General features: G+C 47.7%; 2 protein-coding genes across 3 annotated transcripts; one reads left to right on the top strand and one right to left on the bottom strand.

Annotated features, from left to right (window-relative positions):
• Positions 1-248: 248 nt before the first annotated feature.
• On the bottom strand, positions 249-21,587 carry LOC309799312 (uncharacterized protein C1orf105; the record flags this gene model as incomplete). The annotated part of the gene is made up of 5 exons (XM_082612263.1): positions 249-466; positions 8,488-8,545; positions 17,303-17,393; positions 20,419-20,504; positions 21,447-21,587. The coding sequence occupies 5 exons, from the start codon at positions 21,585-21,587 to the stop codon at positions 270-272; spliced, it is 573 nt and encodes a 190-aa protein (XP_082468389.1). The 3' UTR covers positions 249-269.
• A 124-nt stretch (positions 21,588-21,711) lies between these two features.
• PIGC (phosphatidylinositol glycan anchor biosynthesis class C) lies at positions 21,712-24,381 on the top strand. Of its 2 annotated transcripts, none has more exons than XM_082614472.1 (2): positions 21,712-21,824; positions 22,981-24,381. In XM_082614472.1, exon 2 carries the CDS (start codon positions 23,199-23,201, stop codon positions 24,090-24,092), a length of 894 nt encoding a protein of 297 aa, XP_082470598.1. In that variant the 5' UTR covers positions 21,712-21,824; positions 22,981-23,198; the 3' UTR covers positions 24,093-24,381. The 2 variants fall into 2 exon arrangements, with proteins under 2 accessions (XP_082470598.1, XP_082470599.1); XM_082614473.1 differs by lacking the exon at positions 21,712-21,824 and adding an exon at positions 21,853-22,191.
• The last annotated feature ends 1,733 nt before the right edge of the window (positions 24,382-26,114 follow it).

The raw sequence follows: 26,114 nt of genomic DNA on the forward strand, positions 1-26,114 counted from the left end.
GAATCTTTAGCAAAATAAAATGAACGACACTCAATATGCTCCATTTTCATCAACACATCTTTATAATCATGGACATTAAACCATTTTGTTTTTAGGAGAAATGAGTGATAAGACAAGGGCAAGAGCTAGAATTCTAGCAACAGTTAGGAAGGCAAAACTGAGTCACCTTTTTCATTAAGAGGAAGTGATGAGAAGGCGCTAGTGTCAGAAACTGGCTTGGTGAGGATGCTTTCTCTCTGAGTGTCGGGAAGGGGATGAGCTCTGACCACTCACTGCCTCATTGTCTTGCCCACTGGTTCCTTTCTGGGCAAGGAAGAGAGTTGCATGTCCTGCAGAGTGTTGTAGGCATCTGACAGCAGTCCACGGGAGACAGCTGTTCTGGGGCCCAGAATGGGCAGTCTGTAGCGAGTGCCCTCTGGAGGACAGTGTAAGAAGGAAGGACAAGGATAGAGTCTATTTTTAAAATCTACTCAAAATAACCAATGTCACCAAAGACTTCTTTAACCTTATAAAACAGCTTCAAAGTTCACATGAGAATCCCTTTTACTAGAACGATCTTAGCCCCCACCAACTTAAGCTTTTACAAATCTTGTCAAAGAGGCCAGAAAGGAGTGCTTAGAAACATAACTCAAATATTCGGAGACATTGCCAATTAAATTATAAATGAAGTGGGCTTCCCTGGTGGCGCAGCAGTTGAGAATCTGCCTGCTAATGCAGGGGACAGGGGTTCGAGCCCTGGTCTGGGAGGATCCCACATGCCGCGGAGCAACTAGGCCCGTGAGCCACAACTACTGACCCTGCGCGTCTGGAGCCTGTGCTCCGCAACGAGAGGCCGCGATAGTGAGAGGCCCGCGCACCGCGATGAAGAGTGGCCCCCGCTCGCCGCAACTGGAGAAAGTCCTCGCACAGAAACGAAGACCCAACACAGCAAAAATAAATTAATTAATTAATAAAACAAAGGACTAGTCTTTGCCAAAGAATGATTGAAGTTTAAAAAAAAATTATAAATGAAGATAAAGTGTGTCTGGAGTTGTAACATGGGTCAAAGGGAAAAGAGGATTCAATTCTCAGAAGACTTTTCAGGGACATGTATGTGGTTCTGCTCTTCAAACAAACGTGATCTTATGAAAGGCTACAGTACTGGGAAAGTACTTGTATTTCAAAAGGAACCTTCATTTTATAAAATAATTTATTTTAGGGCTCCTTAAAATCCTTACCATCCTGACCTCTTCTTTGAATATGAGTTTATATACAAGAAGTTGGTTAATACTCAACTCTTCGAAAATACTCATTGTGAAGGAGAGTAAATCAGTGTATAAAATAGCATCTTCCCATTGGAAATCACTGAATGACTAAGGGAACTGGAGTCCTGAATTCTCTGGAAGAAGCTCTTTAGTCCAGCTGAATGAGAGCTAAGAGATGTCACAAGATCACAAACCTAGGACCTAGTTCAGTGTCATTGCTGTAATGAAGAGGAAACAGGTCCAGGGTCGTGATGAACTGAGGACCAGAACCCAGATCTCCTTAATCCTAACCCTCTGTGCCATATCTCAGCACTGGGCCAGGTGGTAGACCTAAGTCAGGTGGTTAGCAGCTCTACCAATGTTTATGGACAAGAGCCTGTGTCATGGAACTCTGAACTCAAGGCCAAAGTCAAGATAAACAAATCCAGAAGAAACCCCATCACTTAATAGAGATAGGCTCTTTCCATTTACTTAGTTCTCACTAATAATTATTGAGGACATATCAAGTTTAGCTGAATCCAGAAAAATACTAGAGATTACTGTCATGATCAACAGAATGAGTTAGACAGTCACTGGCAGTGATGGTGGCTGGGATGAGTCAGCCATTTGGTATATGCAGCATGTCCACAGGCTATGCAGCACAGGGACGTGTCTAAACTGTATAAACCAGTGGGGCTGGGGCAGTGTCAGCAGATTTTCTGGGTCAGTCAAAGGTGAACGCTGCCTGTACTGAGTGTCTGGCTCTTGGGTGGGGGGTGGGCAAAATGCTTCTCTGGTTTTAAAGGTGGGAACACAGAGACCCAGATAGTTTCAACAATATGGCCAAATCTGTCTAGCAAGACTAGGATCTGAATGCAGGTCTCTTTGATCCTAGGATTTTTCTTTGACCTCAGAGAGCACACACAAGAGCCAAGCTCAGCTCAGAAGGGTTGAGACTGGAATCAACTGCAGATCTACCAAGCTTCAGCTCCATAAGCACTCTCTCTGAAGTCTCACCTCCAACACTGCTACCCTTGGATGAACTCTATGAGCAAGAACGAGGTCTGTCCAGAACATAGTGTGCTGATCTATGTGCACTGAGTCTAGTTCTTATACTGGTAATTGAAATACACTCCCAGGGTTAATGAATTGAGGAAAGGCATCTTATCACACTGTCCTGTAGAATCAGAAAATAAACATTCCTGCTGAGGGAAGGGCATGTAATTGTGTGTGAGTGTGTGTACACGTGTATGTGTGCTTTATCCTTTGTGAGGCAGACCTGAAAAAATTCAGGTTTAAGGGAAACTCAGAATGAATGTATGGCTGGTACGGAGAACCCTGAAACCAACAGCACATGCCTGTCACCCAGTGTTCCCTAGGCTTCAAGAGAATGAAGTGGTTACAGGCAGATGGGGGCAGCTTTCATTGGGAGGATGCTCTTAGCTCTTGGATCCTCAGTCCACTTTGGCTAAATGAAAGTCACGAGTGAGGCCAATATTTTTGGATACATAAGAAGGGATTGGGACTAGCAGTCTTTCACTCCGCTACAGTGTTTATCTCCTAACCTCAGCTGTCGCCTGAGTCTCTGGTCCTCCCTTTTGACATCCCTCCAAGATAATCCTTCTACCCTCAAATTTCCTTTCTTGATGGCCTCTCAGTTCAGTTCTGGCTCTAGCTCCTCTGCAATCTCCCAGGATAGAGCTTAGACTTTCCCATCAGTATAAAGTGAACTTGATTTTCCTTACTGTGTGTATCAAATAAGAGAAAAACTGAAAGTGGCTTCAGTTAATCTGGGAGCAAATGAGAAGATGGACAAAGTTACTAAAGCAACAGCCTATACTGCATTAAACCCTTGAATCATATCACTCCAAAGAATGACCCACCTCCTCTTTGCCAGCCCAGTGTTGGCTTCTCTAAAAGATAAGACTTAGGTCAATGCTGAAGCTAGAGATAGTCGTGCTGTCCTTTTTTTCCATACCAACACAGGAACATAAGAATAGCACTGGGCAGCTGCCAGGGGAAGGCAGGTGTTCTAGGGAGCCTGTGGAAGGGAAGGCTCAGGGTTTGGTGAGGCCATGCCATGGGTGTGGGGACACATTTCCCTTCCCACCTTAATTGGTACTATCAAGACTGCCTGAGAAGGGAACTATCTACTTTGTGCCCCATCCCTACGGACATTCTTCAGCAAGTGGATTATGGGGCTCTTTAGAAAGAATGGGGCAGAGCCCTGTGGCATGGAGAGGACACGGGAAGGAACACGTCATGGATAAATGCAAGTGAGGCCTGAAGAGGGGACAGGTAGGGCTGGAGTGAAGGGAGGGCTGTGGACCAGGCGAAACAGGTCAATAAGCAGTACGTGAAAGAGAAGGGATGGAGAATGGGAATTTGTTCAGAAAATTCAGAAATTATCTTAGGTATTACTCTGGGGGTGGTATGTCTCCCACTACAAGTACTCCAAAAGAAAGCAAACCTGTTGGGTTGTCATCACGAGGACGTTTGGGTACAGTCTGGGCCTTTGGTGGATGAAGACTCATCATTCTGAATGGAAGAAGCAAGAATACACATTAGTGATTTGGCTAGGGCTTGGTGGAAAGGAATGTGTCATTGTACATTTTAAAACACAGGTGGTCTCTTGACCCCAGCACCTGTTAATCTGATGCTCAGACCACTTGGGAGCAGTGTGAGATGACTGGCCAAAGACCACCACTCCTGAAGCTCTTTTTACTTTAGTAGTATTTTCATGGATTTTGACAAAACCTTCATTTAAAAAAATGTTTTATTCCACTGTCAGATAATATATGGTCTGAAAGTAGAAGGGATTAAGGAGAGAATCCTCCAGTTCTCAGGAAAAAAAAAGTAACAACACTTCCAGATCAGTGCAAAACTGAGAATATTTTGTTTAGAACCTTCCAATTCTCGACAAAAATGTCTTGATCACTCCTTATTTCTCCTGGTGGCTGAGACTGTGGAAGTGACCCTCAACCAAAAGGTATATAAGCTCAAACCATTTCTACATTATTTTAAATTGTTTTATTTCTAAAGACTGACCAATCTGTAAACTTGTATGGGCAATTTACGTCTCTACATTCATTTCCTGGTATCTACTTCCACAGAGATTTTCCAGGATTATTTTTACTTTGCTACCAAAAATATGGTCAGTCCAGTCAGTTAATTTTATTAAATTGCCATTGGAGGACTCACTGGGACTAAGAAAAAGAAAAATCCCTTCTATTACCCATTTTGGGCAAACAAGAAGGTGGTATTTTTAAGAATGAATAGTTTAAGATCTGTCTACACTATAATTCAACAAATATGTATCTATCTGCTTGTACTTATTTCCTCTCTCTTTCCTCCCTCCCTCCCTTTTTTTCCTTCATTCCTTCCAGTCAACAAACATCATTTAATTCCTACAATGGCTATAATTAAAGTCACCTTAAAAATTATTTCAGTAAGGACAATTCCAATCTGCTTATATATGTAGTGAGATTTAAAAATTGTGAGAACAGGGCCTCCCTGGTGGCGCAGTGGTTGAGAGTCCGCCTGCCGATGCAGGGGATACGGGTTCGTGCCCCGGTCTGGGAGGATCCCATATGCCGCGGAGCGGCTGGGCCCGTGAGCCATGGCCGCTGGGCCTGCGCATCCGGAGCCTGTGCTCCGCAACGGGAGAGGCCACAACAGTGAGAGGCCCGCATACCGAAAAAAAAAAAAAAAAATTGTGAGGACAGATTTTATGAGCTACAAACAGAACGAGGACCTGACTTTAGAGTCACACTAGGTAAATCTCAAACAGAAGTAGGATGTTGTCCTTCACTACACCAAAAAAAAAAAAAAGAAAAAAAAAAGACCAATCTAATGATACTTCTGTCTGGAATTGACATGATTTTAGGATTGGTTCAAACTTCGGTCTTAGCTTTAAAGGAATAAGAGTTTGTTTTAAAAAAACACACACACAATTAATGACTCAGGATTTGAGACTTTCTTTAAAGTACCAAACTTGCAAGATAAATAAATTGGAACAAAACATTTCAAAAGTCTCTTTCATAGAAGAGTACCTTTGGCTCAGAAATTCCAGTTTTCCATTTAAAGTCTGTAAGGAATAGTTTTTAGAATGACTTTTATTGTGATCCAATATAAGAGCACTTAAAAAGTACAGAGTTGGGGGCAGTAAATGTCACTAGTGCTGGAGTCTGTACTGCTCAAATACACATTTCTTCCACGGCCCTGTCTGTTTGGGCCAGGACATGGTTTTGGTGCATCTGAGTCTATATTTTAGTTTGTACAAATGGCTCTGAGCTCATACAGGGAAATATAACAACTCCTGCTGTCATCTAAGGTTACAAAAAGACCTATTTATTTTCCCACGTTACTGCTCTCTGTAGAGGAAACAAATTAAAGATTGCCATTAGATCACATATAACTTTTTTGTTTAGTCATATGGAAGGGTGACTGTATGTTTACATTTCAACCATCTACCGCAAGGCAAGTCCACCTATCTTGGTGCCTTATCCGGGGTGACTCCACGTTTTGAGTTTTTTAATAAAGTGAAAACTTAGTTCTTCTTCCCGGTCCAGTAGTTAAATGCAGAAAAAACCCTGAAATCCAACTAATCCAACTTTGACTGGATTTTATTTTTGATATACTTGATCTTGATAAGAAAGCAGCAAATGACAACAAACTGATAACAGTAATTTTAGTCAATATAAAGTAGCAGAGGCTGTCTTAGACTCAAGAAAATTTATGTGCAATCTCCCATACTTTATGAATTAGATATGTCATCCACATGGAGAATTTGTATTTAGTTCTGCCTAAGTTATCGACGATATCTCCTATCCTATGCCTTGTACTATTCTTATGAAGGTAGAAAGGAAGATTATAGTTTCTACAGTAGTTTCCATAGCTCTTCAGGCAAAGAGGTTAAAAACAATGTTTTTTGTCTAACTATGTACTATAACCAGAAAATGAAACCACTCAAGAAGCTCATCCCTAAAGCATTCCCTAAGCATTTTACTTATTGTATTTCTCAATCCACAACCGATATAACCAGATACAAAGCTGTGTGCTAATTTAAATCGTTGATTTACCTATGACTCATAGTATTTGCTATGGATAGTTGCTAAAGGGTAGTTTCAGATCATCTGGGATTATCATAGTTCTTGGTTGCACCAGTGGAAGAAAGTCCCATGTAGAACAATGCCCCAAACTGCATTCTAATTTTAAAGAAATAACGTACTGCCTTAGCAAACTCAAGTCGTATTTAATATGAGTCATTAATAAATCATTTTCTGCTTTCTCCTTTCTCTTGTTAAATTTATTCCTAAGTATTTTAATTTTTGATGCTTTTATAAATGGAATTGTTTTCTTAATTTCAGTTTTGGATTGTCTACTGCGAATATCTAGGAATAAAATTATTTTCTGTATATTGATCTTGTGTCTTGTGACTCTGCCGTACTCATTTATTAGCTCTAGTAGATTTTTTATGGATCCCTTAGGACTTTCTATATATAAAATCACATCATCTGCAAATACAGTTTTATGTTTTCCTTTCTAATCAGGATACCTTTAATTTCTTTTTCTTGCCTTAACTGTCCTGACTAGAACGTACAGTACAATGGTGAACAGCAGTGGCAAGAGCACACGTCCCGGTCTTGTCCCTGATCTTAGGGGAAAATATCCAGTCTTTCCTCACTAAGTCCGTTGTTAGCTGTGGGTTTTTTGTAGACACCCTGTGTCAAGTTGAGGAAGTCCCTTCTATTTTTAGGAGTCTTTTTATACTTTCCCAGTATCTCCTCTCAACCCCCTGCAGAGAATGGAGGGGTCTCAGTGACAACAGCAGACAGACAGCCCCTCCCCTCCCCAGTCCCCGCCCCAGAAGGAAGGGGAGCTGTTACTGCACAGAGTGAGACAAGGGTATTTCACGCTCATTTTCTATCATTTCCCACCAGGGTCTGTGAGCCCCGGTTCCGACAATGGTAGGGAAGGGCCCTTGGGCACTTTTGTGTCTGAGGCCCTTCCTTTGGGCATCTGCAGGAATGGTAAAACCACAGTGTGTGCTTCCACTTGGGGCAGGTTTGGGCAAGAGCAAAGGTCAGAAAAGAGGTCTTGAGAAAGAGAACAGTTGTCAAGGTCCCAAGTGAGCCAGCTGGCCAGGGCCCGCTCAGGCCTGGGGTCAGGGCATTCTAAATGTGGACATAGTGATTCCAGGAATGAGACCAGGAGAAATGCCAATCGCAGCTTCTCAGATCCCAGTCAGTTCTAATATTGAACACCATGATCCTAATTATGCAGAACATGAACAGAGATGGGAACATCCAGGTACACCTTTGCTGGCAGCTTCAGTTAACTTTCCAAATCCCACATGACAACCCAGAGAAGTGCTTGCTGGTTGGAAGCACTTTTGCCATGAACTCACCAAAGGAGCCTCTCGTGTCTCCTGTTTGTCTTCTACTCCTTGTCCTTCCTCTTTCTGCACATCTAGCCCCACCTTCCTCCCTGAGTCAAAGGAGAATCCCAGGCTTTTAGAATCGGAGAGACCCTTCCCAAACCCTAACCTAACGGTTTAGCTAAATTAACCTTCCACCCAGCCTGGTGCTCGCTCTGAAGGCCCCTAACCCTACCCCCTAAACTGACCCAAGTCTTAGTTCCAACATGTACAGCACCCCCCAAAACATGCCTCTTTCTTCAGCAGCTCTGATGGCAGAGCTACGTCCTCGTGGCGCCCACATCCCTCTGATAGCTTTTCTTTTCCTAAAACTCCCCCCACCCACCATCCCCCCCCCGCACCAGTTACAAACAACCCCTATAGCCAGGAAGAACCAGAGAATCTCTCCCCAGCTCCACCGCCACCGCGGTCATGGCTGAATTTACGACAAACCCCAAGATGAAGCTGTTTGTTTCATGGTTGTGATGCTGGAGTGTTGTGTTGGAGACATGGTAACGGGGAGAAGAGGCTCCATAGCCTCCGGCACCTCTGTAAGGTGCAGTTACCTGACGAGCCCAAAGCAGCGTGGCTCATCTCATCTCTTCCCCTCTGGCCCAAGCTGCCTTGGTTCATTTATCATTTGGTTTGTTGCAAATGGGGAGATTTACCATATCGTGTCAGGAGACGGTGGTCCCAGGACCAGCAGCTGCTCATCCGCAGCCCTTCCTGCAAGGCCCCGTCACGGTCTCTCTGCTGGGCTTTGGTGGGGAAGGGGTAGCGCTGTGCCCCGGGGATGCTCACGCCCAGGTCTGCCATCCTCCTCGACTACCGTTTTCAGTTCTCAACACGTGGAGCACAGCTGCTTGTTTCTGATCAGCGTGGGGTCTCTCGGGTTCCTCCCGGCCTGTGCGGAGAGAGAGAGAGAGAGAGGTGAGGAAATGGTGGGGAATCTGGGGCAGCAAAGAAGTGGGCAAGGGGTGGAGGGGTGAGAGAAGTAACCGTTATTTCTTCCATGAAACAGAGATGGACACTTTGGTCTCAGCCCCGTCCCGGTGGATATGAAACCCAGGCTTGTCTGTGGCTGGTAAATTCAGAGAGGGTTTAGGCAGGAGGGGTTGAGCCACAGACTAAATGGTGACCTCGGGCCCCCGTGTACAGTGGAACAGGAATAAGACAGCTAGCAGCGGGGGTGGGGCCAGGGGCTGAAATCCAGCTAGGTCCCTCTTTCCAACACGAGCACACAGTCTGAGGGGCTGCGCTCTCTCGTGGGTAACACGCTTCCTACCTTTCATACAAAAGTTCCACCATCTGGACTAGCTGAAGACCTCTGACGGCCTGAGAAAAATGAATAGGAGACTTCTGCAAACCTCCCTTCTCTGGTCCCTCTGAAATCCTACCCTCTTTTCTCACGCCTTCACTTTGGCCTGACATCAGCTCTCAAGCCTGCACTGCCCAGCACCACGTGGCCCTCCTGCAATTCCCCGGAGCCGCCAATCGAGCCCTAGGCAGCACAGGAGCTGGTGTGTGGGTCCTGAGCCCCCTCCCTTCCCTAGAGGAGGGAGGCAAAGAAACCACCAGTGCAGGGAGAGTGGGGCACCCCTTCTGCTCACTGGAAGCCCTGCTTCCTTTCTGACTCCACTTCTGCCAAAGGGTGGAAGAGTGGGCTTCGGGGCATTTCCACCTGAAACACAGGCTTCTCGTTTGCATGACTGATGAAAGCTTGGTTAGGGAGCACATGGCAGCTTGAGGTTAACGCTCCGTCTGGGGATTCTCTTACCCTTCCCCATTCACACTGACACCAGAGTCATGAGATAGGTTCTCAGGAAGCATAGAATTCAGGGGAGAGGAGGGCCACAGGGACAAGCAGAGAGTCACTAGGAACTGAAGGCTCCTCTTTCGTGAGGTCGAGTTGGTGACCTAGCACTGCAGGTGTGCACGCCCGTGCCCTGATCTGCTCCTGCGCTGCCCTGCGAGGTGTGTGCAACTGGAAAGGAAGAATATACCTGGGCAGCGTGGGGAGTGAGTGCCTGGGCTGTGCTCCTAAGGTGACTTTTGCTGGATTGTCTTATCAGAGACACATGGCGCTTGGGTGCGGCATTATTGAGGACTGAGGACTCTAAACGATGTACCACGTTGGATTCTTTTGACAAATATTTAAAATACATTTCATATTTACAGGCCATTTTCAAAGAATCAACTCAGTATCCCCACACTGTGGGCTGGCCCGGGAAAGCATGGGTGGGAACGGCTGGATTTATCATTCAGCAACAAACCGTCATTGTGAGGCCACCACGTAGAGGGCGCTGTGATGGAGTCACAAAGATGAATAAGAAGGTTTCTGGCCCAAAGGAAGACCAGGGAAGAACGCAGACTTATGTATTTGTCCATTCGCTACATACTGGGGACACCAAGGTAAAGAAGACACAGCTTCTGACTGCAAGCTGCTCACCACCCAGCAGCCTGGGTACCAAGAGGTGTGCTGGTGTGGAAGGGCAGAAATATACTGAGGCCACAGGGGAGCGGAAGGGAGGCGCTGAGCTCATCTGGTGGGAGTGGGGTGTCACGGAAAGGGTCTGAGGAAGGTTGAAAGAACAGGCGGTGCTCAGGTAGGTGATGGAGGTGGTGAGCAAGGAGGGGGGCGGCATTCCAACCTAGGAACACTGTGCAACAACATGGAAGAAAGACCTGGCCAACCCGCTTCAGGTAAGTGAGGACAGCCTGGAACGGCCAGTTGTCTGTGGGAGGAGAGAGGAGGGAGGAGGGAGGCTGGAGAGGACCCCCACCCCACCCCGCCCACCATCAAGCCCATCAAGCCCCCATTCCCACCCCCCGGGGCTGACTCCTTTAACTCTTCTGGGCCAATTCAACCTCATACCTTATCTTCCCTGTACCCTGGGGGTGGGACCTCCTGGGGCCCAGGCTTTTCCCTCTGTCCCTCACATCTTTCAGTTCTGAGACTAACACACTGGTCTGAAACTGCGATTCAAGGCTGGATGCACCAGGTATCACTGAAGAAGCGAGGATGCTTCTGGGCCTTCAGCAACGAGAGCGACTGCCTCCAACGTGAGGAATCAGGAAGGGCTTCTGGAAGCGGCATCTTTGCTTGGTCTGAAAGGATGAGGAAGGCCTGGATGCTGGAGGTGGGGTGGGAGGGTTCTCAGGCAGGTTTGGTTTTAGTTGAGTTAGAAGCGGATGCTTGTCTTTCCTGCAGTTGATTCTGCCACCTTTTCCGGACTTCTGGTTTCTGCATAAGAATACACCAGACCCCACAGGGACTGGAATCACGGGGTTCGTGGCAAACCAAGCAACAAACACGCATGGAGCACGGCAGGAGCTTGCTAGGTGAATGACAGCTGAGCCTGTGACTCCAGAGTCCCCCACCATGATGACTGTCATCCTTTGGAATCTGAGGGAAAAAATGCCATATATATTGCTCTATCTGGCCTTGTTAACTCCTTACCCTTTATGATATAGCTTAGATGTTTCTTCCTCAGAAAATCTTTCTCCTGACCCCCTTACCTGGGTGCCTGCCTCTCGGGTTCCATCACAGATTTGGTATAACTCTTGTTGCAATTTGTACTGTTATTATTATTTTTTTAATGTGTTTGTTTCCTCCGCCAGGCTGAGAGCTCTTTAAGAGCAAGAACGTATCTCACACGTCTTTGGATGTATAAGAGGCTGACTTCCAATTTTCTCACCACCGAGAACTCTTTTTATTATTTCTTTCTGCTTGACTCAAGTTTTGAAAGCTCGTGATCACCACAGGAACTACCCTGCGTACTCCTAAGTCCTTCTCCTGTTTATGTTGATCAAACATGTATAACGACAAGTACAAGTTTCCAAGGGAAGTACTGATGAACACCACTGACCTGAAATAGGACAGGAATCTAGAACCCGTCTCGGAATCGGCACACAGTAGACACTCAACACATGTTGGCTGAATGAATAAATCAGTGTAAGCGTTTTAAGCTATCAGGTATAAACAGAGACATGACCAGCATACATGTATGTCCATAAATCCCTACAAGACACACATGTGTGAAGATCACTATTATAACAGCACTGTCCTCAGGGAAACATTACAGGACATTTGTGTACAACAAATTCATCTGTACCAAATTCTTAGGAAACGCAGAGGCTGGAAGCAAATTGCTCGGCTCCAGACCTGGCGCTGAGAGGCTTGGCTGTGGTCAGTCACAGAAACGCCCTGGGCCTCCCATTCCCCTGGTGCTGCTGGTTTCTGCAGCCAATAGGCCAGAGGCCAACTCTAAGCCTGCCCACGCTGCCTATGTAGAGAAGAAAAGGTCTTTGATGTGTGGCTTCAGTCACCTCTGCCAGGAAAGTGGCAGTGACTCCACCTGAGACTCGCTGTCAGCCAAAGCCTCATCCCTGAGAAGAGCCACTGCATCCCTCCTCACTTGGAGAGGTGGGCAAGGGCCCTGGGGCTGTCTGTGCAATGTGTCTGTTAGGCAGCCGTGATGGGCAATCCCGCCTGGCCGGTCTACAAAGCAGCCGACGCAGAGTTTGGGATTCTGTGTTCTCCCTGGGCCTCAGCTTCCTTCCTAAGCCTCGAAACCAATGCCTTTTCTGTCCGCAGTACGTCCTTCTCCCTCCTGGTTTCCCTCGGGCCCGCTCAGCACGCTAGCAGGAATGGAGAGTGAACTGGCCGATGGCTCTGAGCACAGGCCCCCCAGCTGTATCATCTGTACAGTCAGAGCCACCAAGAAAGGAGGCTCGGAAATGTTCATGGGGTTCTCGTTTCCCGAGCAGCTGTCCCCAGGAGAGCAGATGGCAGTGTGACAGGAGAGCCAGGCCAAGGCATGACGCAGAGCTCAGCTGGGCCCCAGAAGCCGAAGCCTGTTCTTCACACTTCACACCTGGAAACACCTTCATATCTGAGCTCAGTGTCTGCTCAGCTGCCTAAGCTCCGGCTCGTGGCCCAAGTCCTTGGCCTCCTTGAATCTTTGGGAAAGAAACAGAATTGTTTCTCCCTCTCCCTCTCCCTCCCTCTTCCTCGCCTCTGTCTCTGTCTCTCTCTCTCACACACACACACCTGTCCACATAACAAAAACTGAAAAATGTAAGCACCAGGTGGCAATTTTAAAAATAGCCATCGCAAGCATGAGTCGAGGGGCACCAACAAGTCTGCCTCTGATCTCGCCCAGCGCCTCTGTTCCTTTCCTCCTTCCCTCTCCTGCCTTAACTGGGAGGCACCTCATCAATCACCTACTTCAACTCTTTCATTGAACACAGTGAGGAAACTGGCCCAGAAAGGTTAAGAGATTTGTCCAGTAGCACATACATTTAGTTTCCATCAGCCAGAAAGTTCTTTGGATAAAGGGTCAAAGACAGACTACCTTTTCTCAGGAAGAGAGTGGACTCTTAGGGTCCATATCAGGACATAATGATTCCTGTATCCCTTAGGATCCAAAAAATAGTGGTCAGAGAACTATTTTCAATATTCAAACAAAAAAAACCCCTATCATAATTACACTTTTTCCTGCTCTCTGACAATACCAAGCATCTCAATTAAAGAACAAAGCTGAACATAGTTTTAAAAATACTCTTACTGGGCTTCCCTGGTGGCGCAGTGGTTGAGAGTCCACCTGCCGATGCAGGGGACACGGGTTCGTGCCCCGGTCCGGGAAGATCCCACATGCCGCAGAGCGGCTAGGCCCGTGAGCCATGGCCGCTGAACCTGCGCGTCCGGAGCCTGTGCTCCGCAACGGGAGAGGCCACAACAGTGAGAGGCCCGCGCACCACAAAAACAAAACAAAAAAAACAAAACTCTTACTGTTCACTAGGAAAAATTTCAAACATACACGAAATGATCGACAGCCATGTACTTACCATCCAGACTTGTTAAACTTGGCTTTTATTTCATTATTTATATCATTATTTACACTTAGATCATTATTTCAGGTCAGTGTTATTCATCAGTACTTCCCTTTAAACGTTGTACTTGTTGTATGTGTTTCATCAACAGAAGGGCTGGGGAGTATGTGAGGATGTTTCCCTGGTGGTCATGAATTTTCAAAAACTGAGAGTCAATGAGAGAAAAATAATAAAGTTCTCAGTGGTGAGAAAACTGGAAGTCACCTCCTCTATGTGTTCCCAGCCACATCTCCACTGCACAGTGTTGTCACCCAGGGCTTTTTGTCACAGGTCTGCCAAAAGCAACATAAACATAAAGCAATGCTCTCCTCTTTCCCCTGACTCGTTAAGACTGGAACAACAAAGCCAATCAAGGAGAGTAGCCGGGGCTGGGGGCAGGAATGGAGGGAGTGGGGGGCACTTTATTCTCCTCAAAGAATTGGTCACAGCCAACCCTGCAAGCAGGCAAAGAGGCTCCAGGGGCTCCCACTGCAGTTCCCTGATCAGCCCCACGTCGGCTCTGTCTGTCCGCGAGCTTTAAGTCAGCTCCTGACCTCAACTACCCAATTATCATGGTTCGCTTTCTTCTTTCACGGCATCTGGAGGAGTCCTGAGTCAAGGCCTGGAAAAGGCAGGTGAAAGCCCCGCCTAGTAAAGAAGCTGCTCCACAGGTGTTTAAATGGGGAAGTGTTTAGGCCTCATTTCTCTGTCTGCATTTTCTGTTTTTCTTCTTTGGTAGCTCGGACTCTCCTCTTCTGTTTCCTTTTTGGTGTCTGTTGTCCCCTGACCTCTCTATGTGTCTCTGGCTTCTGCTGTCTTGCTGTTTGTCTCCCTCTCCCTGTCTTTCTGTCTCTGAGCCTCTGTTTCTTCTCTGTCTCTCTGGCTGTTCACTAAGGCATCGTGCTCCAGTCACACAGAGACTCGCCCCTGCCCTGGGAGTGCTCCTGGGCAGGACAGAAAGGCCATTTGGAATGTGCATGTTCAAAGTTCTGCCTTTTGACCTGTGACGGTGAGGAGGAAGGCAGCCAGGTGGCCGGACCTTTGCACCTGCGTCCTGGGGCCAGGACCTCTAGTTGGCTGCGGGGCTACCACAGCTCCCTGACAGGTCCCTGATTTGGAGGAGTAGAAAGAGATAAGAGATAGTGCATTCCACTCCCACAAGGTACAGCACAGTTTCTCTCTAGAAAGGAGCAGCGCACACATGCAGGCCTCATGCTCGCAGCCGACTCTGGGGGCTGGATTCAGATTTGAGGAGGTCTGTGTGGCAGGCAGGGATCTGACGTGAGGTAGCTGCCAGGTGCCCCAACGGAACAGGGATCCCAGGTCCCTATGAAGGGTGGCAGAATATGCCTCCCCCAAATCTGCCACTTTGGCCTCAGCATCATTTTGAGCTGAGACACTTGGAAAAAACAGCAGGTGCAAGAAGGGTGCTCTGACCCTCCTCCTTCTCTTCCGAAAATCAGGAGAAAAAAACCCAAATGGGAGATGTCCTAATACCAGGAGGAAAGCATCATTCTTATCTTCAAGGACAAGAAGTTGAAGCCAAGAGAATTCTGTACAAACAGGACCTTTTCAAAGTAATCCTCATCCTCCTTAGCCTCCCCACAGTTTAGTTACTTTTCCACAATTGCCCCTCTGTTTTTAACCTACTATAAAAACATTCAGGTTTTGCCACTTGGGGTCTTCATTTCCTTATAAAGGGTCCTGTGTCACATAAAACTTCTAGTAAATAAACTTACATGCTTTTCTCCTGTTACTCTGTCAATTTAATTCTCAGGCCCAGCCCCAAACCCTAAGCCGTTAAAGGTACAGTAAACTTTTGTCTCCCCTACGCCTGTCAGCCCTTCCAATCAGTAAGAGCGACTCTCTCTCTCTCTCTGGTGGAGGGTCAGCCCCCGACAGGGTGATGGTGAGGGTTAGGGGTTCATGAGGTACCGGAGTCTCCTGTCCCAGCAGGAGCGATGGACTTGCGACCTCCTGGGTCCGCCTAGAGACCATTCCCCGCGGGCCCAGCCTCTTGGCCAGGCCGCGGACGCTGTTGCTCTTGGCTTCCATCTAGTGGCCGCATGTGAGTATTGCAGCCGTGAAATTCTAAGCTCTGTTGAAGGGGGTGCCCCTCGCTCGACCCGCTCATTAGAGACGCTTTCCTCCCCGGCCTCAGAATCTTAGTGCCCAGGATGACACGGTGTACTAAGACCCAGAACAGACCCGGACGAGGAGGCGCTCGGTAGCACGGGAGAGCCTGTCTCAGTAAGAAGTTCAGAGACGAGTGACTAGAAGGCTTCTTGCGGGCTCTGCAGCAACAGGGGGGTCAGCCCTGTCTCCGCCCAGGCCCCTCCATGCATTTCTTACCTACTTGCCCGTGCAGTCTAGGGTGTTAGGGGGATTCGTGCTTGACTCTCAAGCACAGCCCTGACCCCGCCACTTCTGTGCTTGTAACCCGGGAACGTTCGCACGTTCTCTCTGTGCCCGGGCTGGGTCCACCCCCTCCTTAGGTCCCTCCCACTTCAGCCAGGGCTCCCGCCGGCCTGATTCCTTGATGTTCTGCCCGCACGCTCAGTCTCCCTGTCTCTGCTCCTCCGGCTGTTCCTCCGCTTGTGGAAAGAATATCTTCCAGATCCAGTGCAGATGCCGCTTCCTCTTGAATCATTCCCTCGCCCCATCTCCGCTCGCCCCTCCCCCAGCCCGCAGGTGACCTTTCCTCCCACCTCCTCTCGCCAGTACTTTGCCCCTCTCTCTCTTATTCCGCGGTTGCGTACCTGGCCGTCCGCCCACTCATTTGTGTGGGTGGCATCTGACTTATTCTGTATCTGCGTTCAGCCAAGCGACACGAGGGCTCTGTAAGCGTTTATCCCCTGACACGGGGGCTCGTCCCCACCGCGGCTCACACTTGTCTCTGGCTGCGAGTGGGCAATGCGCCGGGTGCTCTCGGAACGCCGCTTCGCGCGCTGCCTTCAGTGGCCCTGGCTGTGTGACTTGTGATCTTTCGGGGAGAAACTGCTCTCATCCCCGAGAGTCCTCTGTCTGCCTCCACCTGGGGCAGATGCTCGCTGCACAAGCACCCCTGATGTGGGTACCCCCCCGCGCCCCCTGGAGCGCAGCGTCCCGGAGTGTCACTCGGCAGCCAGTCGTGGCAGGTTTCCGCGAGGTGAAGGGGAGATCACGAGCTCTTAACGCGAAATTCCATGGGTTTAGGGGGTTGTAGGTGGGAGACAGAGGGGTTCATGGTGGGTGGGGTAGGGGGTTAGAGACTGCAGAAAAGGGTTCGTTCTGGACACAGGCTAGAAGCAGTCTCTGAAGGTCTCAGGGAAGATCCCTCAATATGAATTTTTGAGGGTTCCCTTTTTGATGATTCTAACCTGATTCTTAGTTCTAGTGGACAGAGCCCTAAGACACTCAAGACAGGGTGCAGGAGAGGGGTTCATTCACATCTTTCAACAAATCTCAGTTAAACACTGACAATGATCCAGACTCAGGGCTGTGTTAAGGAGATAGGAAATGGCTTTGTACCCAAATTTTCTGTCATTCTAGAGCTAGCTATGGTGTTTTTTTCCTTTTTTTAAAATTTTATTTTGGCTGCACTGGGTCTTCGTCGTGGTGCGTGGGCTCCAGAGTGCGAGCTCAGTAGTTGCAGCGCACGGGCTTAGTTGCCTGCAGCGGCATGTGGGATCTTAGTTCCCCGACCAGGGCTCGAACCCACGTCCCCTGCATTGGAAGGCAGATTCCCAACCACTGGACCACCAGGAAAGTCCCAGCTTTCTTTTCAATTAAAAAAAAAATTGAGTACCTTAGATAAGACATCTGGAACTTGGAACAAAATTGGCAAATTCATATCCTTCTTGGATGAAACCAGAAAAGTGGCAGAGGAATGGGGATACCTGAGGAATCAAAGCAAGAGCAAGTTAGAACTGTAGTCCCTGGTTTGAAGCACCAGGCTCTTGGCTGTTTCAGAGAGGACCCTAGGGACACCCCACTCCGATCCTGGAGGGCCCAGGTCATTTTGGAGCTGCCACAAGATTTTCCCTCTTTAGTCACTCTGGCTTCTCTGTCCCTTTGGTTTTCAACTAACCAATGCCAGTTCTAGATTGTCACAGACAGTGTGCAAATAAGGCAAGAAAAGAATTGTTCAGAAAAGCAGATGGATATTTAACAAAAGCAGTCCTCTCCTGCCTGCCCTGCTTTCTCAGTTTCTGTCCCTGCAACCTGAAACAATCCATCCATTTCCTCCCATGAAACATCTCCTTCCAACTACACTTTTCCTCTGGAACATTCCTTCTTTCCAGGCAGAAGGTGAGGCAGAGATGCTGCAGAGATAACATCAGTTCTCTTCCCAGGGTGACCGGCCCTGCTGGCTGCTGTGGTGCATTTTATTACAGCGTAAGGAGCCAGGGTGTGCAGGGGACCTGAGCATTGTAAACAGCCTGTGTGTACAGCCCTGCGCCTGCCCTGGCCTCCCTAGAAATGGAAACTCACTCGGAACGTTGGTAGTTCTGCCAACAACACCTCTCCTCTCTTATGAGGAAAGATTTCATTGTCCCTTGTTCATTTATAACAAAGGCATGCGCAGGGAGTTTGGTGTTCATGAGGCATTTATTGTTTTATTTCTCCCACCATTTTCCTGGGCCCTGGGAGAGCGGGGAGGCAGGTCTGACCCAGGTCTGACTTCACTGCCTTTGTCTTTGATATGTGAACAGCTGGCCTTGGACTTGACACCCAAATGCTGACCAGGAGAGACCAGAGGCCACTTTGGAACTGCTTCAGCGTACAATAATCTCAAACAAACAGGACCTGGTGTGACCTGAGGGCTTTTGAGACTGATGATGGGTGTGGCTCAGCACAGTCAGGCCAACCTGAGAGAGACCTCCTGGAAGGAAGTGGTCTGTAGGCAGTGATCTTCAGACCCAGGTTTCACCTCCTCCAAGCCTGTAAGGTGTGTTTCCAGAGCTCACAATTAGGGGTGCTCTGAGCACATTTCACTAAATGTTCCTTTCTCTTTTTCAGACTGTTCTGTGTTGGAATTGCTTGTCCAAAGCTAGGTAATACTTAAAGCACATTCAGAACTTTCTAACCAGGTTCTCAAAAAAGGGTTTTGCCGAAAATAAACAGCTTGGAACTCAGAGCTTTGGCCACATGAAGAGTTTCCAATCCTTAGGAACTGTTGATACTTAAAGCATCCTTCCAAAAGACTTTCCATTCCTATCTTGTCCTTCTGAAAGCTCAGGGCACCTCACAGGTGCTGTCCAGTCGTCTTAGAATTCTTGCGAGGTAGATAAGCGCTATGTCTCTCAACAAGAGTTGAGATTGCTGCCCAAATCCTCCCACTACAGACATGAGTAGAGCTTCAGCAGACCATGTGAGGTAAGTTCTCCTTGCAACTAGCTCAAGCATGTCTGGCTGCAGGAAAAACTACTCTTTCCCTTCTCAGCTGGCCGTCCCCTCTGACACTCAGGGGCCTGGCTATGAAAGCGAGCAAGTTCTGAGGGTGATCAGTTGTGCTCTGGGCCTGCCTTTTTCAAGCCCCCCCACCCTGAGTCCCCTCCCCACCTCCTACCAGAGGTTTGTACAATCAAGGAAAAAGGGAGCTGGGGGTGAGAGAGCCACGCATAGGCATGCTTTGCTCCTGGCTGCAGAGGCAAGTCTAAAGGGCTGGGGTGGGATGGGATAGTGGGATGTTACCCTATTTCGATGTCAGACACGAGCCATTTCACATGAAAATCCAGATTTCTGCTATTATTGGAAAACCCAGCAGATCTGGCCACTGGGGTCACATACCTGCAGGCAGTCCCAATCCTGAAGGGAGGTGATCTCCCCTTCACTACAGCTCCCTTTGGCCAGCTCTATTCATGTTATGTGAGTTTGTACCCTGCCTCCAATTAAAAGGTGCTAAATTGTCATTACTCATGGTGATCCTTGAACTGCTAACAACTCTTAATAAGAACTATGGTACCTGTGTTTTTATTTAGTAAACAAGCCTTTGGGTTTATTCAGTCTCTGATTGCCTGCTTTATACTAAGACATTAGCTAGAGTTTAGATATATTCAAAGTTATGGAAGAAAAGAAAAACCCAGAATCGAACAACAAACATTTCATAGGTGCTCTGAAAATACACAAAATTGTTTAGCTGCTTCCTGAGAATGTGATGTTTTAAACTGCAGCAGACAAAGCAAAGGTACATGTTATTGAAGTGGGGACGTGGAGGGGATATCCCTCATAGAGAGTCATTTATCCATGGGCAGGAGGGTACGTGACAGTTACCAACAGGAGGAAAGACTGTTTTCAGAGAGCATCATCTTTCTAGCTTTCACACTCGCCCTTCCTTTCATCCCCCCTTGGGGTATATCACTACACCTGGGGATCAAAAAGGGGGCAGGAATGAGGAATCCCAGTTATTTCAAGTGGCAGCTCCCTACACGTGAATTTCCCCAATTTTGAAAAACAGAAACGTGTTCCATAGCAGTTGGTTTGAAAGGGCAGGACTGGTGAGATTGGAGGAGATTGTCTCAAAGTTTAAACATAGCAAGTTGCTACTCTGTAAAGACAGGAATTTATGGTTCTAGACTTTTGATGGTTAAAATTTTAAAACTTCAAGCTAAAGCAGGGAGAAAAGATGATGAAGAGGACAGAAGTCTTTTGAAAGGCAGTGTCCATGGGCAAAATTCTCTTGCACTGTTAAGTGGTGGTGGTACAGAGGGAGGTTAATTCGGGTCTTATCTCCTCCAGCCAGGCCAATTCTCAGGGCTCACTTTTGTCTTAGAAATCCTGGCGCTTTCTGGGTTTTGAGCACTTGACTAATGTCTCTCAACTGATCAGCTGTGCCCCTCAGATGATTGCCCCTAACCCTTAAGAAATCATCTTCCATGAGACCTTGCTTGAAACCTTCGCCCTCAGTGGCTGAGCTATTACCTTTTCGGGAGGCTGAGCACTAATGGCTCGTTTAGGAGGCTGGCCTCACTAAACCACGGGATCTTGTCAAATCTTGGAACAGAAACCTGGAAGGAAATGGAAAGAGATCATTTTGCAGGGTTTATTGCACTTGGCTATTTCCGTCATTAGGATGATCAAAGTAAGCTAATAGCAGCTACACAGCAGCCGACACTTTACACAGCATTTGTATGTTTCATATTTGATCCTGCTGACTCTCCCATTAAGTAGCCAAGAGGAAATAGTGTTATCTCCATTTTACAGATGAAGAAATCAAAGCGTAGACAGTGTGATTTGCTGAGTCACACAGCTCGTGAGTGGATTTAGGTTTTCTGACTTTTGTGTCCACTACATCTTGTATTCTACTATATCCCTTTGCTTCTTCATTACTCCCATCTGTTCATGCATCTGCTTGTATTTCCATGACCTCAGCTGAACATTAGAGGCCACCTATTCAAAGTGTCTGGCTGTTTTCAGTCATGGGGCCCTCCACCCTCATCCCTTCTAGGAGGCAGAGGAAAGAACTGCACTTTGAAGCTATAGACAATTGGATATTAATCTTGGTTAATCCACTTCCCAACTGTGTGGCCTTGGAAAAATCACAACCTCTCTGAGCTTATGTTTTGCCTTCCATGAAAGGAGGACGATATCATCACTTTACAGGTCAATGCACAAGACAGAAACCTTCATGAGGGGAGGGATTTTTGTCTGTTCTGTTCACTGCTGTATCACTAGCACCTAAAACAGTGCTTGAGGGCTTCCCTGGTGGCGCAGTGGTTGGGGGTCCGCCTGCTGATGCAGGGGACACAGGTTCGTGCCCCGGTCCGGGAGGGTCCCGCATGTAGCGGAGCGGCTGGGCCCGTGAACCATGGCCGCTGAGCCTGCGCGTCCGGAGCCTGTGCTCCGCAGCGGGAGAGGCCACAGCAATGAGAGGCCCGCGTACCGCAAAAAACAAAAAACAGTGCTTGATACCTGTAGATATTTAGTGAATATGTGTCCAGTGGATGCACGGATGCGTGGGAAGTCCCTAGCTGAGGGCCTGAGTTCATAATAGGAGCTCCATCAAAGTAGCCGTTATAATCTTTCTTCTCCCAGCCCAGCCTCCCACCCTTGCCCTTCGGACGCCACGTGCCACTCTCCCCGTTGAGCATCGGCTTTCCTGGCTCAGAGCGTTCTTTCCGGGATAGGAGCCGGGAGTTCCTTTGAGCGGCCAGGAGGGGGCAGCAGCGACCTCGCGGCCGCGAAGGCCGAGGAAGGGCGCTCTAACCGCGGAGGTTGTGGCGGCTCCGGAAGTGCTCGGCCGCCGACACGACCTCGGCGCCCCGGATGGGGAAGGAGGCGGGCGGCTGCTCTTTCCCGGCCGCGCACCCCTACGAACTCGCGGGCAGGTGGGTTCCGTGTGGGAGTCGGTGTCTCCGAGCTTCCTCCGCCATCCCCCGCAGGCCCGAGGCTGGGTGAGGGGCGGCGGCGGGCGGGCATTGCCCGGGAGGGGGAGTAGGGCGCCCGCGGGGACGCTCTACCCCGCCCCACCCCCTCCTCACCCCTCCCCCGCCCTGCGGGCGGGCGTGGCCCTTTTCGGCGCCTCTGACCCTCCAGCCCCCGCGGCAGCCGTGAGATCCCCGGGCTGGGGTCCCTGCTGCAGTGAGGGGGGCTCTCAGGGTGTCTGGCTTGTGATGCAAAACCTATCATGCTCTCCATGGAAGAAATTAGGTCGGACAATAAGAATTTTCCTCGCAGACTTGCTGGATGACCTTGGTATTTGACTCATAGTTTTCCCATTGTGAAAAGGGTATCATTATCTTTGATCCTCCCGAGTTTCGCCGTTAATAAGTGGGATGATAGCTCTTTAAAGGATGTTAAGCTCAGTTAAGGGATTAAGAATCTTGAGTCCTTGGTTTTGGTTAAATAAACCATAAAGCTCATATCTTTCTGTATTGTGAGGTTTACTTTTGTGTTTAGACCAGTAACATTTTTGTTTTTATTTTAAGTAACAGGTGCCTTTGAGAGCCCAATAAAAGCTTGGAACCTAATTCTAGAAATTTGCATAAATTACAACTACAAATATGCATTGATAGGGTTTTTGAACGGTCTGAAGCCCACCTATAGACCTCAAGGATATGTGAACTCCTGAGTTAAGAACTGGTTTAGAGGCACAGGCTTTGGGGCAGAATTTTCATTGGAATCTGGATCCACTATTTACCACTGTTAACTTGGGCTAAAGTTACCTAAGCACTTTGAATCTCAGCTTTTTTACTAGTTACAGTGAGGTTGATACTAATTTGCAAGGTTGTGGAGATTAAATGAAAGAAGCTACGTAACACTCTTAGCACATAGTGAGCACTCCATAAGTGATAGCTGACAAGGGATTATAATGTAAAATCTGAAATGAAATTTTAATATCCATAATTATAAGATGGCCACCATGTGTATTCTGTTCAGACTGCTAATAAACTTCTAATAAAGCAATACGTTGGTTTGATTTTAACTCAGTCCTACCCTTGACCTTTCACAACTTTCATAGATTCATAGTCTCTCTTTTTCTAGGAACTTGGCTGTATTGTCCTGCCTCAGAGAACAAACTCATCTACTGTAGGCCTAGCCTGGGTTGCTGCCTTTGAAAGCAAGGGAAGGTCGGTACAATATCAACCACAGCTCAGCATGGAATTTCCAGAGAGGTTTTATTTCAAAACTTTATAAAGATCGAGAACCACATGGACTTCTGCAAGGGAGATTGAACTGGCCTGAGTTTGAGCGAAAGAATAATGTGTGCCCAGCCTGTAACTAACACCAAAGAGGCCAGGTGGCAGAAGGTCTTGTATGAGCGACAGCCTTTTCCTGATAACTACGTGGATCAGAGGTTCCTGGAAGAGCTCCGGAAGAACATCTATACCCGGAAATACCAATATTGGGCTGTGGTATTTGAGTCCAGTGTGGTGATACAGCAGCTGTGCAGTGTCTGTGTTTTTGTGGTTATCTGGTGGTATATGGATGAGGGTCTTCTGGCTCCCCATTGGCTTTTTGGGACCTGCCTGGCTTCTTCACTGATTGGCTATGTTTTGTTTGATCTCATTGATGGAGGTGAAGGACGGAAGAAGAGTGGGCGGACCCGGTGGGCTGACTTGAAGAGTGCCCTAGTCTTCATAACTTTCACGTATGGCTTTTCGCCCGTGCTGAAGACTCTGACAGAGTCCATCAGCACTGACACCATCTATGCCATGTCAGTCTTCATGCTGTTAGGCCACCTCATCTTCTTTGACTATGGTGCCAATGCTGCCATTGTATCCAGCACACTGTCCTTGAACATGGCCATCTTTGCTTCTGTCTGCCTTGCCTCACGCCTGCCCCGGTCCCTACATGCCTTCGTCATGGTGACATTTGCCATCCAGATTTTTGCCCTATGGCCCATGTTACAGAAGAAACTGAAGGCATGCACTCCCCACAGCTATGTGGGAGTCACACTGCTTTTTGCATTTTCAGCCTTGGGAGGCCTGCTGTCCATTAGTGCTGTGGGAGCCATACTCTTTGCCCTTCTGCTGGTTTCCATCTCATGTCTCTGCCCTTTCTACCTCATTCGCCTGCAGCTTTTTAAAGAAAACATTCATGGGCCTTGGGATGAGGCTGAAATCAAAGAAGACTTGTCGAGGTTCCTCAGCTGAGTTAGGGACCTCCATTCCGTTACTGAGACAAGCTGATAGACCAGCCTTCCAACTAGTAGGAGATTTGAAGGCAGAGTTCCATTCTGGAAGTGGCATAATGATGTGTGTGGGAGATCAGAGATCAAGAGAAAAAAATTACCCATAGGCTTGGGCAGTGAAGGTGCTTCTCCTTTCTGTTACTTTGTCGATGAAAAAGCTTCCTGGGGCCCTCTTGAATTATTGTCTCTCATTATTATTCTCTGTAACAAATGAAGTGATGTGGTTTCTATTTATTAAAAAAGTAACAATACATCCATCAAATTGTCTTATTTTTCTGTGAGCAGAAGGCAGATAGAAGGGACATGAGGAGAGAATAAGAGTATGTGTGTGCATATAAAGTCACTTTTACCTTTTTCAGTGAACTAAATGTAGGCTCTGTTATTTATCTACAGCTCAAATCCTAGAACCCTGGATGCTGTGTCCAGTTTTGTGGCCTGAGATCACAGAATTGGTCACTTAACCTTGACTCACAGTTTCCACTTAGTTCTTAATGAAGCATGGATGCAACTAGCTACAAGGGGCGTATGATGTGTCATAATACACAAGCAAAATGTTGGGGGAATTCAAAGAGGCTGGAGGTCAAATTAGCTGGAGTAATGAGGAAATACTTATTAGAGGAGATGGCACTTGAGCTTAGTCTTAGAGGTCAGGTGGGATTCAAGCAAGTAAAAGATGGTTTGGGGGCCAAGGTGGCAGAGACCTTTAGGAGCCAGGTCAGCAATACGAGCAGGTGAAACTGGCATGCTTTGTGGGACTAATGGCAGCTAGAACTATGGGGAGAGCATGCCCTGTCCAAAGAGGGTAACCACTACTCTGCATGCCTTGACTGACCAGAATTGGCTTATAATTATTATTTAGTCCACATCAGAAATAGGGCCAGGGCTTAGTGGTTGAATATAGTAAAGAGTTGTATAAAATAGATTTTGCTTTTTAATGTTTTAATACACTTTCCTTATTTGAATGGATTTCCGATGATCAACTTTAGGGAACTCACATAGCAACTGCATCCACGTTGGTGAGCAGACAGTTGCCCACATTTGAATCACTTTCAAAAATACTTCCTCAGTGGGATGAATGAATGTGCCTGTGCTGTCATGTTCAGCTCTTCCACACAGTAGTATTTGAAGTTACCCGAGGCTTGATCCTCTGCAGTCTGATGGTTGTAGAAGTTCCCCGTGGAGGTGGCAGGGGATGGGGTGTTACGGGCTGGATGTGAGGGTGCAGGGTGGGGCAGCAGATTCAGTTCAAAGAGAAAAGAGGTGACTGTGGGGAGAAGAATATTCCAACCGGAGTGAACAGTGTGTATGTCCAGGTGCACAGGGCCTGACTCATCCTGGCAGGAGAGGGGAGTGCAGAATGGACAGGCTGCAGTGAGAGGCTGAGGTCTGAGCGTGGTGAATACCTTGAATTCCTGGATCCTGGAGTCAATGGCAAATTAAGGAGCTTTTGAAAAGGGATATAGGGCTCCCACCAAACACACTTTTGTGTGTGTGTGTTTATAAAATTCTGGTAGCAGGATTCAGGCTGAACTACAGAGGCTGAGCATGGGAAGCTCTTGTGGTAATAGTGAAAAATGAGGGTCTAGACTAAGGGTGGTGACTGTACCAAGGAGGTGTCGGTTCCGATTAGAGATTTTCAGAACTTGGTAAATTCATGTTGGACAATGGAAGGGGAAGAGAACTGGCGGGGTGGGGGGAGGCTTCTGCCTTGAGTGGATTCTTTCTAGTAAGTATACCATGAGAAAACAGATGTGAGAACAGGTTTGGAAGTAAAGTAGATAAGAAAATAAGAATGAAGCATGTTAAGTTCGAGGTACCTGAGATGGTACACCCAAGCTAAGGGGTTCCATGTGTAGTATCTGAAGGACATTGGTTCAGAATTCTGGGCATTATCTAGAAGGTTACTGAGAACAGAATCCAGTGCTTTTGTGTTTGGAATTCTTTGTACAGAATTGGTTGCCTCACAACCAGGCTATAGTGGAAT

Source organism: Mesoplodon mirus (assembly GCF_964341445.2).
Source record: "Mesoplodon mirus genome assembly, chromosome: 3".
Classification (NCBI taxonomy): Eukaryota; Metazoa; Chordata; class Mammalia; order Artiodactyla; family Ziphiidae; genus Mesoplodon; species Mesoplodon mirus.